The sequence below is a fragment of the Hirundo rustica genome, chromosome 2, assembly GCF_015227805.2.
Source record: "Hirundo rustica isolate bHirRus1 chromosome 2, bHirRus1.pri.v3, whole genome shotgun sequence".
Classification (NCBI taxonomy): Eukaryota; Metazoa; Chordata; class Aves; order Passeriformes; family Hirundinidae; genus Hirundo; species Hirundo rustica.
The window spans coordinates 38,177,417-38,195,954 of NC_053451.1; the positions used below are offsets into that span (position 1 = coordinate 38,177,417).

The window sequence follows — 18,538 nt, forward strand, 5'->3', positions numbered from 1 at the left end:
TCACGAGGCCATTCTGTTTCCAGTGACAAGTCAGTAATTGTAAACATTGTTATCCTGAATATCTTAAGAATTTTTTATAACTTGATGGAAAGTTTCTGAGACTGGCACCTGTGTAAATCTGCAGTCCATAAGAAAAAGTCTGACATGATGTTTTTCTCTAGGTGATGACACCTATTCAATTTGTATTTCAGATTCAGATTTTCCCAGTTTCTCATTCTTCTCACTGCAAGTATTTTATTTTCTCAGCATTGAATCAGTGATTTCATAGCTGGTATTCAGTAAGGGAAACACATGGTGATTCTTTAAGTGAAGCCTCCAAATCCAATGTATTCTTCATAACACAAAAGCCTTCTTCAAATATTTTAAAATAGTATTTAAAATTCTGTCACAATCTTGATATCACGAGGGGATGTATTTGTGACTTAGCCCATGAAGGAATAAATGGCACGAAGCCGTGGTGTTCAGAATGTCAGGAAAAATTCTTCATATGGGAACAGTGATAATTTATGAATGGGAAATCAGGCACGTGTTTATGAAGAAAAACAAAGGCAGGTGATGTCCCTCTGTTTTCTTAAACTTTAGAGGATTGGCATTCTTTCTTATTCTTGCTAGTATAAGGATTGAGATGGGGGTATTATGGTGCAAAGTGATCCAATACCTCTAGGTTTCTTATTCATACATGTGAAATTAAGTCACTTTTTCTTGCCCATCATTTTAAAACATTAATCTGGAGGGACCGAAAAAAGGAAGATTCTGCTTTTTGTGTGAATTTCATTTTAGAAGCCCTGTACATCAGGAAGCCTCTCTCACTTAAGAAGGATGGTATTAAATTCAGAATTTATTTCCAGCTATCACTTACTTCTGTACTTTGAAAAGAAATGGGATTTCCTATAGGAAATCTCTAAATTTCATCTCAGAGTCTGCTTCAAAGAGTTTGAATGGATTGGTGCTTCAGAGCATTTTTATAATTACTATCTTTTAACTTTAAAAGCTTCTAAAGAGCAGTTTTCAATGAAGTTGAAAACAAAGACCAAATCTGTCTCTAGTTGCTGTGGACATAGGGAATAGCCCATTCTGATACAGTGGAGCCTGGAGTAAAAATTTATGGATGTAATAGAACTGGCCTTTTCCACAGACCATCTGAATACTTGAATTCCTATTTGATGTGTTGACATATAAACGTCAAACATTTTTAAATTCTAGGAAAAAAACCCTGAAATTCTAGGCTAATAACTTAAACAGTAACTAAAACTATTTAAGATATGGTTTAACTAAGATTAAAGATGTCAATCATTTTTTCCAATATATGACAATATAAAGATAGATTACCTTTCCTTTAATATTAAAGCTCCTATACTGTTTTTTTTCCTCAGCCAAATCTTAAAAATTCATGACATAAATTTGCATTTATTGCTACAAAAAAAGCATTGAATGTATTTAAACAGGCATAGTATCTTTAGGAAAAAGAAAAATTATTTCATATTTCTTTTGATGAAGAAATTCCAATGAATGCATCTTAGCTATTAGCAAGAAAATTAACAAAAATCATTGCTTAAAAATTTAGAACTTGTTCCAGCAAAGATTCACACATGTCCTTTACTTTATACAACTCTGCATCCCATGACAACCATCTAAAGGCTCATTATTGGTATGGTTTGTGTCTGAGTCTACTAAATGCACATTAAATGGAAAGAAGATTTTTCATTGAATTACTTGCAGTGAACAAAAATTTAGTACATTCTCCAAAATGTCAGGTTTTGGAGTTAATAGTACTGAAATGAGCACAGGTTTTCTTCCTTTCCTCAGAAAGCATCATATCACAGAAGCAGAGAGCTAAAATTCCAGGAGACAATCAGCAGTATCCAACACTAATTATATTCTGTAATTCCAAGAAAGATTATTGTCTTCTGCCCTGGTCTACATTATACAAATAACTAACATAACCTGTAGCTGATAGAGGTTCTGCATCAACTTAAGAGGTTCTGCAGGAACTTAATTCTGTCTAATGGGATATTTAAATTTTTAATGGCAAATCTAAATCCTAATGCTATGAATATCAGAAGTAATCGAACACAACGTTCAGTTCATGTCATTTAGGCACATGGATGCCTTTAAAAATGGTGCTTTCTTGAAGAGGTGTAAAGCATTATAATGTTATTAGCTGCTATAGGTCAAGATGTTTTTCACATCTGGAATTTGACAATGTTGTAGCAAACATGTTGTAGCACTTGCTGTTTTTCCTAACCATGATTTTCTATTCATTGCTTAGTCTCTCCCTGAGATGTCCTTCCTTGCAACAACAGAAAAGTTCCTTCAAGAGGAAGAGAAACATGCTAGAGATTTTGAAGAACATTTAAATTCACACCTTGAAGAGCTGCAAAGATATTCTGAAAATACTCTAAAAAAATATGCCAGGATGCAGCAAAACAGGCATACTTAAGCCAGTCACACAATTAAGAAAAGCAAACCAAGTAATCACTCATGAGTTTCTCAAACTAAAATCTGCAACTAGCTGCTTAATGTATTTAGGCACATTGCCAGTAATGTTTATTTGTAACACCAAGTTTTCAAGAAAATCATCATTATCCTACAGGTTTAAGTATATTGTAACTTGACTGTATTAAAAAATAAACTCTAAACACATTCTAAAATATAGAGGTGGGTTTTGCACAGTTAAATTGTGTGCAGCAGAGACCCTGTTGCAGCACTGTAAATTAAGATACTTACAATTCTGTAATGTACAGAGGGCTAATAAGTGGAATTATTCCCTTGAAAATAGAATCAACTGAGAGAAATTCTCTGGTTTGTACAGAAAAATAATAAAGGCCTTTAACCATGTCTCAGCTCCTGGCGTGAAAAGCTTATCTATGCTCTGGTGATTCTTGGCTGTGGAAATAGCCCCTGGGCCTCTGGAAATGCTGCTCCGTGAGAAGAACGTTAAAAGACCAAACACAGGTTTTGAAGCCATCCATATTGCCCCTTTTACCAGACCTATAGATTTCACCAGGGGCTGATCAGAACCTATCTCAGGCATTTTACATTAAGACTTTACAATTTTTAAAACCTGTATGCAAAAGCACATATTTTGGATTGAAGTTTTGTTACCATGTTGGCTCGTTGTTTAACTATATTGGAACAGCGAGGAAAAACTTAAACTTCAGGTAACATGTGATCAGTCTTGGTCTGGGCTTAAATTCTTTAAATTTTCCTGCATCATAGGAAAGCATTATATAACCAAGCAGAGTTAATTCAACTCCATGTGCCAAAAATCTGCATTATATTGAGATTCTTTTTATTTGCAATTCATACTGAATTCTATTGCTGTGCAAGCGAAACAGAAATTACAGACACTGTTGATGAACCACCAATTTCAGTGAATGAGAAACTGAAGAACTGCATTCCAGCATATACTGTTGCCAACTTCCTGGGAAAATCTGGATAAAAATAATACCAGGCTGTCAAACTGCTTCAGTTTGTGAGTAAAAGAAGTCTCATTAATATTCAGGACCATGGCTAAAATGTAAATTGTTTTTTGATGCTATATTTCCACTAAGACAAAATATACTACATCATACTTACACAAAATACCAAGATTTTAAATACCAGATTGGCTCAGCTTGCACTAAAATGAGCAATGAAGTTGAGGACATCAACGAACCTTTTAGAGAAAAATTCAAGAAAATTACTAGACTCAGCTGGAGGAACAAGGACTGAATAAAAAGATGATGGAAGGACATCTGAACAAACTAAATATATACATATCCTCAACTTAGGGGAAGATGCAATTTTAAAAGAGTTAAAGAAGAAATTCAGAAACCTCTGAAAATAAAGCTAAATTTTAAGCTGGGAAGGATCTGTTGGAGCTAAAAGCAAAATACTGTCTTTCAGAACAGCAAAATAAATAGCCAGTTAGCCAGAGTCTTTTGCCGCTCTCAAATTCAAACATACAAGATGACAGTTTGCTCCGGATCTTCAAAGAAATGGATGTGTCTGCCTCCAGTTCAGGTCTGAGGACACCTCTCAAGGTATAGCTCTGTGAGATGATGCAGAATGAGTGAACAAAATCATAAAAAAAATGCACATTATGTTTTCTTTCCTAAAGCTTTTTAAGATCTGGGCAACCGACTAAGTTTAGCTAATAAAATACCAGAGTCAGTTTCAGCCTGGCTTTTGCGCAACACCGTACAAAAAACTCTGTGAGGAGCGCTGAAAACTCCGAAGTACCTGTATCTGAACAGCCTGCTTGTGCTATTGCCTGCTCAGAGGGCACTGGGCCACGATGGATCAAGGTGCCATATTTTTAACACCTACTTGCCAGAAAGGTTGTCCTCTTTCTCAACCAAACAGCAAAAGTTGCTCATCTGACAATCCCCAATTTAAACGAGCCCATTGCTACCACAGTATAGGTGGAGCCGTGCCACTGGTTTGAATACTTCACTTACATTAAAAGGCAGAAATCCAACTGAACTGGTGAGAGGTTTCTGAAGGAAGATACATGTTCCTGATGTAATCATGCAAAAAAAAAAACTTTTTAAAGAATGATGGACAGCAGAAATAATAAAGACTGAGAAATTACTCATTTGTGAACAGGGGTTGGACATGGAAGTATATTGTTTAAAAAGATATAATCAGAAGGTTCCAAGGCTATAAATTCCTGGAAACACCAATAAAAATGGGTAAAGAAAAAAAAAAAAAAAAAAAAAAAAAAAAAAAAAAAAAAAAAAAAAAGAAAAAAAAAAGTGTTAATCATTAAGCTCATTTGACAGGAAAAGGTGCAATCTTCAGGAGCTGCAAATTGCCCAGAAAATTTCTATTCTACTTTGTGAATAGCGAGGCAATGGAAAATTTTTGTAAGCTGTGGGACTTTGATGATTTTTCAAAGCTGTACTGAAAAACAATTTTTTGGCTCCCAGTTGAAAGACTTGTTTTAAATACAAAGAACAATGGTTCAGGCTGCCACCAGCTTGCTTTTTTTTTTTTTTTTTTTTTTTTTTTTTTTTTTTTTTTTTTTTTTTTGCGTGTGTGTGTGTCTGAAGGAAAACACGAGGTCAAATGCATGCAGTTGCCAACAAGTTTCATCAAGATGTAATTTTCAAATAGTTGGTGGCATAAGAGCTGGCAGAGCATTGCTGTCCAATTCACTCCCCAAAACTTACTCTGAGAGGGTTGAAACAGCAGTTACTGAATACTAAATAGGCATTTAAAAGTGGCTCACATGGAAGTTGGATATTTAGCTCATTTTCTTCCATTTCTTACTCTCTCCCTTTATGTATGGGAAATTTAGATAAGAATGGCAGTGTGTCAGGCGGTGGGGACTCTGAGCCAGTCTAGAGAGGAATGCAAACTGCAGCAGCAAAACAGTGCCAGATGAACACAAAAACGAACAATCACAGGCACTGCTCTCTTGCTTTTCCAGTGGGTAGATTTAAACAATGGCCAGTAAATCTCTGCTGTGATCAGAGACAGTACAGGAAGTGCCTAACCCTGCAGTGTCACTGTTCTGGCTTTATTGTAGTGTAACTGGTTCTAATTCCTGGTTTAACTCTGGTACAACAGCACGCAGAATCAAGCCCACCAGCACTTAGTAATTCAAAGCTCAACTAAACACCACTTGTGGGAATGAGAAGGAAGCTGTCAGCAGAGACTGCTGAATGCATGAGCCACAGGTGGCTTCACATCTACGGCCTGCCATGCCAGTCATCAAAGCCTGGATTACACAGCCAGCTCGGGTGTGTGCTAAACTCCACTCATCCTGCTGCTCTCTGCTCCTGCATCTCCCACCGACTCAACAGCTGGGACGGGGCGCTGGGGAGGAGGTCCTTAGCTTGTACCATTTCCCTCTGGCTTTACAACCTAAAACAACCAATTATACCATTCACAGTCTTTTTTCCCCCTCCATTTAATTCCATTTAAAATAGCTATCCACTGGGTTTTACACACAAACTGCCTTGTGCTAGGGAAATCTGTTGTTTTTCTTGTCACACACAGCTTCTGCTGTGAAAATGAGAAAATGCTAGGCTAAGAAGAGTTCATTGGAACTGGCCAAACCAACGTGGGAACTGTGTGTTGTTTTTCCCTCACTGTGGGCATCAGATCTCAAAGTTCACTGTGTTGAAGTTACTATTTAATCACACTGACACCCTTAAATCCATAAATAGGCTGTAATTTAATGTACTGCACCTAAGTTTCTGCTAGTGCATTGAGCAATGCCCCTAGACTTTGATATGCTGCATTCCTGTGCCCCTTTCTATACCAACAGATCAATCTGTTTCTTTCACCTCTTCCACAGCTACAGGAGTGTTCAAAGCTGTCATGAACCATCTGGGCACTGAACGTAACGGTCTGAAAAAAGAAGAGTGCATCTTCTCTGGTGTGTGCATTTAAACTGAACATCAGTGAATAAGTAAATATTTTCTTGTAGATGGATTGAAACATTAGACCGGGAGGCAATCTCTCTGAGCTCTTAAAGTACATGTAGTTCTTCCTTCAGACCATAGGCAGTGCCACTGGCTTCCCTCATTTGGCTTTGGGGAGCTGAGGCCATTTGTAACACAGCTGGGTATTTACCCACTGCAAGAATACTTGACATGATTGCTTTGTTTTCTTAGCACTTTGCAGACATATATAAAACTCCATTCAAACCTTGATGTTTTAAGTATTTGACTCAGATGTGATTTATGCTTTGAAAAATCGGGTTTAAAAAATTGCTTCTATAACTTGATTTATCAGAAGGCAATGGCAGGTTTTTAATGACTTCACCTGATAATGAGCACTCTTGGAAACCATAAGACACTGCTGAAGAAGTGTCTCAGCATGAGTTTTCTGGAAAATGCTTGTAATAAATCATTCAATTTTGCCCACAAGCTACTGTATGCTGGGAAAAGGTTTGAAACCCTATTTCTAAAACAGTTTTGAAGGCAACTGATGGAGTAATACATACAGTTAAAAAACCAGAGGCACAGTTACACCTTTGGCTGAGAGGCTCACACAAGTTGACATTTGGGCAACCACCATTAATTTACTTCCCCATTATTACTCAGTGATTTTTGACAGTTTCTGTCTGCAGAGGCTTCATACCTTTTTTCCAAATCCATATGTTCATATTCAGTACTAGTAAAAGGGAATTTGGTAGAAAATGTCAGAACCCAACTTCATTGTTTGCTAGAGAAAAAAATACTGGTTTTTTTTTAAGTTGAACTGTGAAATCAATTCCAGCTTCTACATAAGGAACCATTCAGAAAGTGTAACACTATTTTCCTCTCAATTAGCACTCAGTAAAATTGCACATTTTAGAGAATTGAAATACACGTCTCTAATTAGCTATAGGTTCATATTAATAGACATTTGTCTCTGAAAAGATAATTATTGTGACCAGAAGAATTTACAGATGACAAGAAATAAAGGAAGGACATAAGAAAAAGCAGCAGAAATGTAACATCTCATTAGAGGAGTAATCATAAATGTTATCTAATCCAAATGACCTTTTACCTATTTAGTTGTTACCAGCCAGTCCATCAGTTCATTGCTCTTATGTCACAGACTCAACTCTTGCAGAAAATTAAGGTGGGGCAAAACCACGTAAGGACTCTGAACAGTTTCAGGGAAGGCTCTCTTATTATATTATATAATTATAAAATATATATATAATTATAAAATCATTGCCTGGGCTCATAAAAAAGCCCTGCAGGTAGAAGGGACTGAAGTAAGCTGCTACTCAGGGATGGGGAAGTCACAGAAACTTCATTAGAGCCATCACAGAGTATTACAGAACAAGACGGGTCAGAAAAACTCTGCTTAAGAATCTGTGAAAGAGGACAATGAGGAGGAACCTGTGCAAAAGGTTATCAGAAACTGCACTTTTATTCTAGACACCCAAGTCTAGAATAGTCAGGTATTCAAGTACCCTGCAAGACATGCATATTTCAATTGCACACATTTTTGGTCACTTGCTCGGGCACAAATTTTATTCAAGCTGAACAGCTCAGATGAAAAAGGTGCAAACTACCAGAGCTCCATTCCAGCCATCCCTGACTGAGGATAAAATAAAAATAGGACAAGGATTTGGTGCCTGGGAGAACAGAAACAGCTGGGAGATGGCAGACTAAGCAATTACCTTCACAGATTCATTTCAGAGCCCCCCAGTTGAAGGAAGCAGTTGTCAGTGCAAAGCACAGATAATTTCAGTGTCAGCACATGGCTCACTGAGCACAGGGGTTTGCCAGCAGACTTCCTGCTGGTCACTCAGTGTGTGAAGGCTCCTGCAGTCAGACCACGCTGTCCATGCTGTCTGCGCAGTTTGTTGTGCAGATATCCCTACTACGATGCAAGCTGCAGGGAGGAACAGCCTCACAGTTCATCCAAACTCCTTCTTTAGGTTTTGCTAAACTTTGTATTTCAACAAACATCTCAGTCTTCAGGGCCAGTTTTATTCTAGACACCCAACAGCAGTAAGCACCGCGTGAGCCAGGGCCATCCTCACACCATCAGGTATCTGCATCATTCCTAGTGGAGCTGGTTTATAGCCAGCCATAGGCTCACCCTGCTGTGGGAACGTGGGCCTTAGCACCAGGTACACTGCAAGGACCTGCATTTGCTCACCTGAAGTGGTTTTTTTTTGTAAAGCAGCTTTGGCTGGGAGCAGCATTCTGCACAGGAGCAGTACATGGCGGTGATGCAGGAAACACAGCCCCCTCTTTCACTGGCACCTCAGAGAAGAGCCCCGCTGACTTCACTGGGACTATCCCTGAGCCAAAAGACTACACGAGGGAAAGGCTCAAGGGGGCTTTAAAGTTCAGCACAGAAGTATCTCCTGCCATGCACCAGTGCACTGTAGTATCATGCTCTTTCTTGCTTGGCCTGCATTTAAACAGCAATGAAGAGTTTTCAATATCCTTCCCCAAAATCTTCTGAAGGTTAATGCCTATTGAGTGCCTTAAAATACTTGGATGAGAAAGGGCTGTAGTAGAATACAGGGTCATTGAGGCATTTTGATGAGAATTTGTAGCTTAATTTCCTAGAATTAAACTGCCCAAGCTGTGCTCACAGCTTCCTTCCAATGAGGGGATGGGGACATGCCACAGGACAGCAGCTCACTTCAGCAAACAGATCAGAGACCAAAGTCACACTGTTACTTTTCCCTTTTTAATAAATAATCAAGAGCTGTATGCAAAACCACCTTTTTATTGCCACTTACACGGTTTCAAATATTGAACATTCAGATAAGCAACTGTGTTTATGTAGTTTTTTATCAGTTACCTCACCATAACCTGGCAGAATCTCCCTGTCCAATTTCTGTAAGATTCCATCCAGCATATCCTGAAGTATTCACTTTGCATGTTGGCATCTCGCACCAAAAAGAAATTCTTTTTGAATGAACTATATAGTGGTTGATGAAAAAATCATTACACAATGTAGGCTTTCACAATGTCACAATTTTTTTGCAAAATAATTTGAAGATTCCAAGTAAGACTTCTTTTATTCAAAAAATAAATATATCCTTTCTGAATCAAAGCACTTCATATGACATTAAGTACAAAGAAGAAATGTACTTCTTTGGAAGTTCTGAAATAGACATACAAGAGCTCATGGGAGCAACATTATCCGTAACAGTGATAAAAGCTGAAAGCTGATTTTTTACAAATTTATAGCAGAACACGATTTCCTTTTACAATATAGAGCTTCAAACAGCTTTAAGAAAAACACCATTTTTAAAAGTCTGAAAGGCACATAACTGGACCATAAAACGTACTGGCACATTCACTAATACGTTTTATGTTACATTCCTAAAGAGAATCCGTGGGACTCTAGCCAAAAGAAAGACTGAAAATACCAGCAAGATCCTTTGCAAAGTACTAAAAGAGTGGCAGAGAGTTCCTTTTGGCTCTTGGTGAAATTAATATCCCAAAGCTAGAGAGTCTGAAAAGCTGCATCATTCAGTTGTATTTGGACGAGTCGCTACATAAACAAACACAACAATCAGCAGTACTACGACGGCCAGCGTGGGAAGCACCACGGTGGTGATCTGTTGCCGGGCCTCCTGCATTGCCTGTTTTCTCTCCTTTTTATCTTTGGAGGTCTCTTTTTTGGGTTTTCCTCTAAGCTGCCTCATCCTCCTCTTTGGATCTTTTTTTTTTTGCTGAAATGTGGGACCAAAGGGAGTGGAACAGCAGAAGATTGTCCAAGGTCTTTTGAAACAAGAGACTGAAGAACTCCCTTTCCGTTGAGCGGCTGGCTGTGCAAGAAACTGCAAAAGAAAGAAAACAATTCTTTTGAGCAAGATCTACACATATTCCAGTCATTAAAAACATTTGCAGCCCCACTTGGTAAATCTTTCCTCCAATTGACACCAATGCAGCTTCTTTCAAGGAAATGGAAGCATGGAGTTCAGCTCATCCACATAACACTTTCCCCATAAAAACCAGAGCAGTACATCATGGTGTGTATCAGTCCAAGAACCCTGAACTTGTACTCTGTTAAGCCAGAAACAAAGCCTGGCACCATACATTTTATCCTCCAAGGCAAACAAGGTAACACAGCTAAAGACTTCATGAAAATAATCTGATGTAGTCTTGCATCAACACAGGGTTCCAGCAGCCCAGTCTTGAAACAGGAGGCTCCCTGCTCAGGGGCTGTGGCTCCCACAAACCCGCAGAACAAGGAGGGGCAAGCACACACCCTGCCACAAGCATTTATTATCCACAACAGGTATTTATTGGCATAAAGGGTACTCCAACAGCAAGAAATGGGGAGAAAGAGCTGCTTAATTTAATACTTCTGCTGCCACACAACAAAGTCTCAATCATAACATGACTCAAGTGCTGTCACTCTTACTGCAGCTGTCATTGACAATAGAAGAGAAGCCCAAGCAGTAACAAGTCTGCTAACAAACCACTGGTGTAGACAAGTAAGTCATCAATGAAGTCGAAGGTAGCTGTTCTAAAGCACCTCCTAGACAATCTTTAAATACAGAAATATCTACAAAGTGAGATTAACAAAAACAGCACGGTATGAAAGCCTCTCTGAAATGAGAGTTTGTAGGGGCTTAGTATTTCCATATCCAAAGTTTTTTTGCCCCTGAGCTGCCTGGAGCCATGCAATTCCCTGACTGCTCGGTGAAGGTGCATGCCCAGCCATTGGCTATATTCTTCTCCACCACATCCCCAGTTCTGCCATGGCTGGACAACAGGCCACAAGTAAATAAACACAGATTTGGAGGGTAATAATTACTGGTATCAGATACTTAGTTGAAGTAAATTATGAATTCAAGTTTTTCCATCATTCTAACATACTCAGAATAAAATGTATGTAGAAAATAGTGGGTTACTGCAACTTTGTCTTTCCTTCTTTATATCAAAATGTAAAGATGATTTTAATGTGCTGCTGTAGGTGAGGCGTGTATGTCAACAAGAAAAGGTGCAAAGCTCAGTTCACCCCAGACACCATTTCCTCTTGATGTGTCACCTCTGGTTGATGCTACAAGTTGTCTTATGACTACTTTAAAAAAAAAAACACATGAAGAGGCTTCACTGAGAGTGAGATGCTTTCTTTTGGTGTTACCACTCAATCTCATTTGTCAGACTGATGACAAAAGCAAAGCCGAACTAAAACACTCACATACAAAAGCAGAATCCTCACCTAGAGGTTATGTGCAGCTACAAGGGACTTTTCATCCTTTCTCACAGGTAACAACCTGCCCGCTGTGAATCTCATCCAGGCAATTACTTTGCATCATTTAAGGTACAATGTGGAGTAACTCTGCTAAACTTGAACTGATGGAAGGGGCTAGACTTTCACAGCAAGCTGGTAGAAAACCAGCAATAAAGCAAAGAATCAACACTTCTGACTTTATATGGTCCATCCTGGATGCAACCTAAACAAACAAAACCAAAACAACAATAAAAAAAACTGCACACCCAACAAAAAAAAAGAGCTCAAGCACGACAAAATCTCAGTGTTCAGCTGGGTTCATCAATTCTGTATCCCCTGCCTATACATCTTTTGGGAAGTTGTTTTCTGATAATAAACTTCGCAAATTAAGCTTGCACTCTGAGGCAAATCCTTCATTTCAGTTTTGATAAAGCACAAAAGGAGAATTTTGGTGCCTAGGATATTTTTCACAAGAGGAAACAATAAAATTCAAGTCTTAAAAATAATCAATTCCTTCTGCATGGTACAGCATTAGAATCAAAATATGTAAAAGATTTAGAGACCAGAAGTGATCAATGAACTTCCTGATGGGGAGATAAATGGGAATTGGATGCAGCAACTACACACAACACCCTGTTCCCATCTTTTAATCAAATGGGCTATGTAATTTCTAAACTTCCATTACTTTCTTCTCAGCAAATCCTCAACTCTCCCTGACTCAGGGTGGAGCTTTTGGTATTACACCACCTGCAAGTCATGGGTTTCTGGTTTGGTGGTGTTGTCTATCACTTCTCTAACTAACTCCTGAGTTTCCTCTGGGGCAAAACAATTTTTTTACCCCTTCCCTTTCCATTCCCTCTCCTGCTCTGCTCAGATTTATTACCAAAGGCTAGAAAAACAACTATGCAAAATGAAGTTTTACATTTGTCCTTTGGGATAATTAGCCTACCAGAGCACTTCAGGCAGTATTTTGGCATTATTTTCTGTTACCACTGTTAATGTAGTACGTCTGCGGGTTTTGTATCTGGATTACCCACAAGACCCAAGAAGTGATGGTCAGTAAAAGTTTCAGGGACTTTCTGTGTACCACAGTAACAAAAAGGAGTTGCCATGAAACCAAACTCTCCAACAATAAATGTATGCCTTGCTCTGCGCAGCATCACTTACTACCCAAACATTAAAAACATTAGGATGGATTTTTAAGTCTCTTTTGAATGAATGTTTCACTCTGAAGCAGAATTATACCAAGTTAATTACATACACTGGCTAACATCTGACAGCTTAGAACAGAAAGCCTTCCCGCAAACGTCAGCACCACTTGAATTGCAAGCTGACACTCTCCAGTTTGGGAATCTGGCATCAATCTCCAAATACACAGTTTCCAATAGATTGTGTTACTTGGCTTTGCTATTGGCAGAGATGGACTCACACAGAAGCTGCCCAGAGTTTTCAGAGAAGTGAGCCTTAGGGTTCATCTTAACTGAACCATAAAATGGAAGTGGTGAATCTCTGCAAGTTGCTGCCAGGGTCCGGCTGCCACCAGGTGCCCAGCTGTGACTGCCAGGATTGGACAGTTGCTGCAAGAAACAACTCTTTCCCACAGGAAAAGTCCAGGATGTTGCAGATTCTGCTATGTTCATCCTGGAATGAAACAGCCCTGAAAAAGCAGTGCTCAGCTGGATAGGAGGAAACTCTGCAGCCCATGTTGTACAAGCACATTCAGAGCGCTTTATGCTGCCAAGCCTCTTACCAGCCCCCATGGACTTCACTGACTACTAAAAATGATGGGAAGAAAGAAACAGATCCATAAAGCACATCAACACAGTGACAGGGGCAGGATTACATTAGGGTCTTGTTCCCCGTGGTGTGCACAGTCCATGAGAACAAATTATCTGAGCTACATCCTCTCTCAGCCAGCAACTACCCTGCTTGTGCTCTGGGAAGGCTGAATACCAGTGAAGAGAGAGAGGAAGGAAGTAATACAGCATTGGGATGGGTGTAATTAACAGTCTCATTAGCACTGCTCATTTAAAACATCTCAAAGCAAGCCACTATCAAAAGGTCAATGAAAAAGTGATGTCCCACAGGTACTTTAGTCTTGTGCAAACTTGAACCTTGGACCAGAAGAACTGAAAGCTCACCTTTCCTCTTCAGACAGAAACTGAGCCTCCTTTACGTGCCAGTCTCCCCTGAACGTGGGGAGGGCTCACTGCCACAGGCTGCACACATCCCACCCTCCTAAAGCCACTTCCCATGGGTATTAACTGCTCAGCTGGCCCAAACATCTGCCAAGGGGGAAAGTGATCACAAAACTGTTTCACCTACTGCCTCAACTGGGAAGCCAGCAACTCCCTCAACAGGGACACAAGTAGAACAACAGAAGGGATTAACACTCTAGCAAAAGTGGCATACCTGTACTCCACGACACTGTGACAGCAGCCTGGCACTAGCTAGATACAGTAACTTCACCTTACTTTCACCAATTTTGAAATTTAAAATTCGATAATAAAATTGTGTGGGTTGATGAGATTATTTTTAAGTTCACTATAGCAAAGTTTCCCCCAAAAGCAGAAACCTGCTGGCTAGAAAGAAACAATCTTGATTGACAAGTCAAGAAAATGAGAGTTGTTTGAAACATCCATGTCACAAAGCCCACCCCAACTTGATACTTAAGAGCTACATTTTCCAGGAGAAAGAAACAGTAAAGAAACTCGGGCTACTCAGGAGAAATCTAAAGACATTGTGCTTCAACATAATACAAATTCACTAATTTAGTATTCTGGGTTGCCTACTAGAGCAATTGCATTCCTCTTTGCCCATCATCAACATTGCTTTTTATATACAAGTGTTCTTCTTTCTGTCTTCTGGGTTAAGTTACTCTGAACTGTTTCTACAGAGCTAACGTCAAAACGTAAAAACGTGAGTTGGTAGACCGAGTCACTGAAGTCACTCATACCAATGCTGAAGTATTTGCCAGCATCTTAGTCCAAGTCAATTGTGGCTAAGCAGGGATAATTTTATACCAGAAGGCTGTAGTGGAACTTGTAGGGACTGATATCCTCCAAAATATACCAGCAATCTTCCAACCACATCTATGCCAGTCTGTCATATCCTTTTTTTGGTAAAATTAACCCTGACCTTCAGTAATCTGCAGTTAAAATCGCCTCAGACCAAACAAGGCTATTCCTTCGAGTCTTGAATGGCAGCCTTGACTCAGGCTACACCATACCCTTCCACATGCAACACATGCACAAAAGATTTTGTTTATCTGCACTTAGGGTAATTGCATGTCTTGATGTCTAAAGAACTTATTATCACTAGCCTTACAGCATGAATGTATTAACCATGTTAAACTGACTCATTTTTCTCCAAATCCAAAATTACAAGTGTATACAAGCCAATTTGGCTCAACCTGGCTTCATGATCCTGCTACTGACACTGCAACGTTCCTGGAACAGCAAAACAACTTGAAATTCAAACAAACAACCTGACAGGAATTAATTTTTATAATTTAAATTTTCCCTTAGGGGTATGGATGTTACTGAGACATTAAAAATAAAATCGGTCAACAAACCAGCAAACAATCGGGACACACAGGATTCAGACTGCCTACCAGCAGCTGGAAAAAAGGACAAAAGACATCTAAGCAGACAATATTCTTCAGATTATTTGAGCATTAAAAAGCCCCCCAACTAGTAGTTCCCAATCACCAAGACACACCAGCATCAGAGTTGAGAAGAACCCAAACCAACAAACTTATCAACTTGTTACTTATTTTTGCTTCTGGGCTGAATACTTCAGGGTCATGCAGCCAGAGGTGCTGCATTGAGGCTGGAAGAACCACTGGGCCCAAGAGCTGGGAAGAGGAGGAGGTAGGGACCCAAAGGGCAAGAGGAAGCCTGGCCAGCAGGGAACCACTGCTCAGCACGGTGTGGTCACTAAAACAGGAGCACTCCCCATCCTCGTGGCAAAGAGCATTCTTCCCACCAGTGAAACAGGATTGTTCCTTGAGTGCTGCCGAAGCCCTCAGCCATGGCACAGTGTCCTCTCCTTGCACAGTCCCAGCAGAACGGACATAAGGGCTCTGTGTAACCAGAACAGCAGTGCAGGGCCTCCTACACACAAAGCTTTAATCCCCCTTAACTCATGGAACTTCAGCTCCCTGCAGCTGAGGAGGTGACCGCTGCAAGGAGATGGCAGCTCCTGACACAGTAGAAAGAACCCGGACGTGCTGCCCCAGCCAGCATGGGGAGCCCAAAACCCACCAAGTTAGCTGAAGTAACATCATTCTTATTTCCATCCTTAATAAAAGTGGGGCCTAAGCAACAGAGACGCTTTATTTCATAGCTTTGAAACCAGGCAAATGTTTTGGGGTTTTTTAATGAATGACTGAACTGCATATAATACTGTTACACAAACCAAGGGTACAATTTAATAAAGAACAAGTCTTATTTTAGGCTACCCCACGGAATCACAGAATTACACAATCTACTGGATTGGAAAAGGCCTCTGAGATCATCAAGTCCAACCTGTGACCAGACATCACCATGTCAAATAGACCACAGCACTAAGTGCCACATCCAGTCTTATCTTAAACATGTCCAGGGACTGTGACTCCACCTCCCTGGGCAGCCATTCCAATGTCTAACCATCCTTTCTGTGAAGAAATTCTTCCTACTGTCCAACCTGAACCTCCCCTGGTGCAGCTTGACACAGTGTCCTCTTGTCCTGTCACTGGTTGCCTGGGAGAAGAGACCAACCCCAAACCCCTTTCCAGGTAGTTGTAGAGGGTGATGAGGTCACTCCGAACCTCCTCTTCTGCAGGCTTCTTCTCCATGAACACAGAATTTATTTTTTTATCATTACTTCATAACTGATTTTACCTTGAGGTGACATACCACATCTTGGATGGGGAATTTTCCTTCCTGAAACTCTCAGGTCTGGCCATGGCAGGAATAGCATCAGCAAGGTCATCAATTTTAAAGGTGATTTGGCCAGATTAGCCATGAAGGTAAATGGGTATTTTGAAAAGTATTTCAGCAGGAATACTGATGCATGGAGCTCTAGATGAGGTCTCCAGAGAGTACAGTTCTGTACACAGCCTTTCCATCCACCAAGATCCAACTCTGTTCTATCTCACATTTTAGTTGTGGCAGATGTGTAAAAATTAACAACCCCCACATCTTCTCTGGAGAACGTGTTCATCACTTTGTGTGGCTATTACCCAGGTAGAACTTGCAGCAGCACTTGGACCAGTTTGCACCCATCTCCCAGGCAGAGACAGAAGCTAAACCTGCCCCTGTGTTTGTGTCACACCCATTAGGCACCCAGTGCCCTACAAGCCTGGCTCTACGCAGGAAGATTTTTGGAGAGAAAAAAAAAGGCAAAAAAGCTTGACTTTAACAGTTTTTAAGTAACTGCAATAGTAAATGTCCAGCAGTATTTCTATTACATTCAAGCACAATTATTATACTTAATTTTTAGTATTAAATGTGAAATTATAGTTAAAAAAAAATTCATTATTTGACTGGTTCTATGTAATCACTTGTGTGAGTGACAGAGCAGTGATTTCCCAATTTGACAATGAGCTCTGAATCCTAAAGAGTGGGCCTGCCCAAAGGATTAGCACAACACTTCAGTCCTCGTCACATCCTCCATCCCTCTCCCAAACCACCCCAGACAACCCACTCTGAGCAACACAAAAGCAGCTCCATGACAAAGTGAATATTCCAGCTACAGGAGATCTTCTTATGGTACTGGAACACAGTTCTGTGCAGCCACTAAAGAGGGGAACTTATTATCAATTGCTTAAAAAAACCCCAATTTTTAATTTGTACAAGCCATTCCCTAACAAAATGAGCAATGACTGCAGCAACAGCCAAAAAAAAAAAACCCTTTCCTTCTCCATGGTTCTCTGGGTCACCCATTCCTTTTAAACCAAAGCTGCACAGCAGAATTGATGCATACCTGAAGATAATGCTTGCAATGCTAAATTTGAGATCTCCCCTTTCAGTGACACTGTCATGATTTCAGAGTCTGCTAAAAATGAAGACAAGCATTAACAGAAAAATTTTTGCTCCGTGGTAAATGGATTTTCATGTTACAGCATGAGGCCAGTTCTTAATATCATAAAAATTTACCTCAGTCTATTTGACTGTAGCAAGGAATTACAATTAACAAATAACAAGAACCCTGCTTTCAAGGGTGAAAGCTTTTAATTATACACATGGCAATATGGAACCATTAAGATTCTGTTTGAAGTCAGTTTAACATTATTTTTTAGTGAGAGGTGGTGGCTTTTTTTCTAAAGCTGAATTGACCCATCATTACTGCAACATCACATTTACTGTAAATGCAGCTTTGAGAGTCTCCAAACTACTCACAGCATTTGGAAAATGAAAGCCATCACTGAATGCTGCCAGAAAGTCAGAGAGAGCAAGGCCGCCAAAGCAGAAAGCTATTTCCATACGACTCTCACAATTCTAAGGGCTTGGGTATAGCAAGCAATCTCCATTGGAAACAAAGAGCTGCGGATCTCTGCGTTTGGGGAGGCATTGTTAAACAGAGGCCAGGAAACGTGCAGTGCCATCCTATCTGCCCTGAATGCAGCAAAGGAACTGAGCAGAATGCAATTAAAACAAAAGAAATAAAAAGGCAAGTTCTTTTGCTCCACGAACAGGTGGATAAATAACCTGTATTTTTCCTGGTAGAGAACCAACATCAAGTTCCATTGAAGAAATACAACTAATGTTTGCTGAAAGCACAAGAGAAACAAACATGTAATTTCTGCCACTGCATGAATTAAATTCCTAGGGGAGGTTGTAAAAGAAGAGCTTGCCATTCTGCCTCTCTACAGCTACAGATGATCTTGCACATAAATGCAGTAAACCAC

At 39.9% G+C, this 18,538-nt stretch overlaps 2 protein-coding genes across 6 annotated transcripts in view; one reads left to right on the forward strand and one right to left on the reverse strand.

Annotated features, from left to right (window-relative positions):
• DEUP1 (deuterosome assembly protein 1) overlaps positions 1 to 2,773 on the forward strand; it is a 41,163-nt gene extending 38,390 nt beyond the window's left edge. For all 4 annotated transcript variants that reach the window (XM_040056097.2, XM_058419314.1, XM_040056096.2 and 1 more), the window contains one exon: positions 2,270 to 2,773. In XM_040056097.2, coding sequence (XP_039912031.1) covers positions 2,270 to 2,440 — 171 coding nt within the window. In that variant the 3' untranslated portion in view covers positions 2,441 to 2,773. The remainder of the gene's footprint in view (positions 1 to 2,269) is intronic.
• Positions 2,774 to 9,160: 6,387 nt separating this feature from the next.
• Positions 9,161 to 18,538, reverse strand: part of SMCO4 (single-pass membrane protein with coiled-coil domains 4) — a 28,737-nt gene continuing 19,359 nt past the window's right edge. For both annotated transcript variants that reach the window (XM_040055791.1, XM_040055790.2), the window contains exon 2: positions 9,161 to 10,243. In XM_040055791.1, the coding sequence (XP_039911725.1) occupies positions 9,929 to 10,108 (180 nt within the window). In that variant the 5' untranslated portion in view covers positions 10,109 to 10,243 and the 3' untranslated portion in view covers positions 9,161 to 9,928. The remainder of the gene's footprint in view (positions 10,244 to 18,538) is intronic.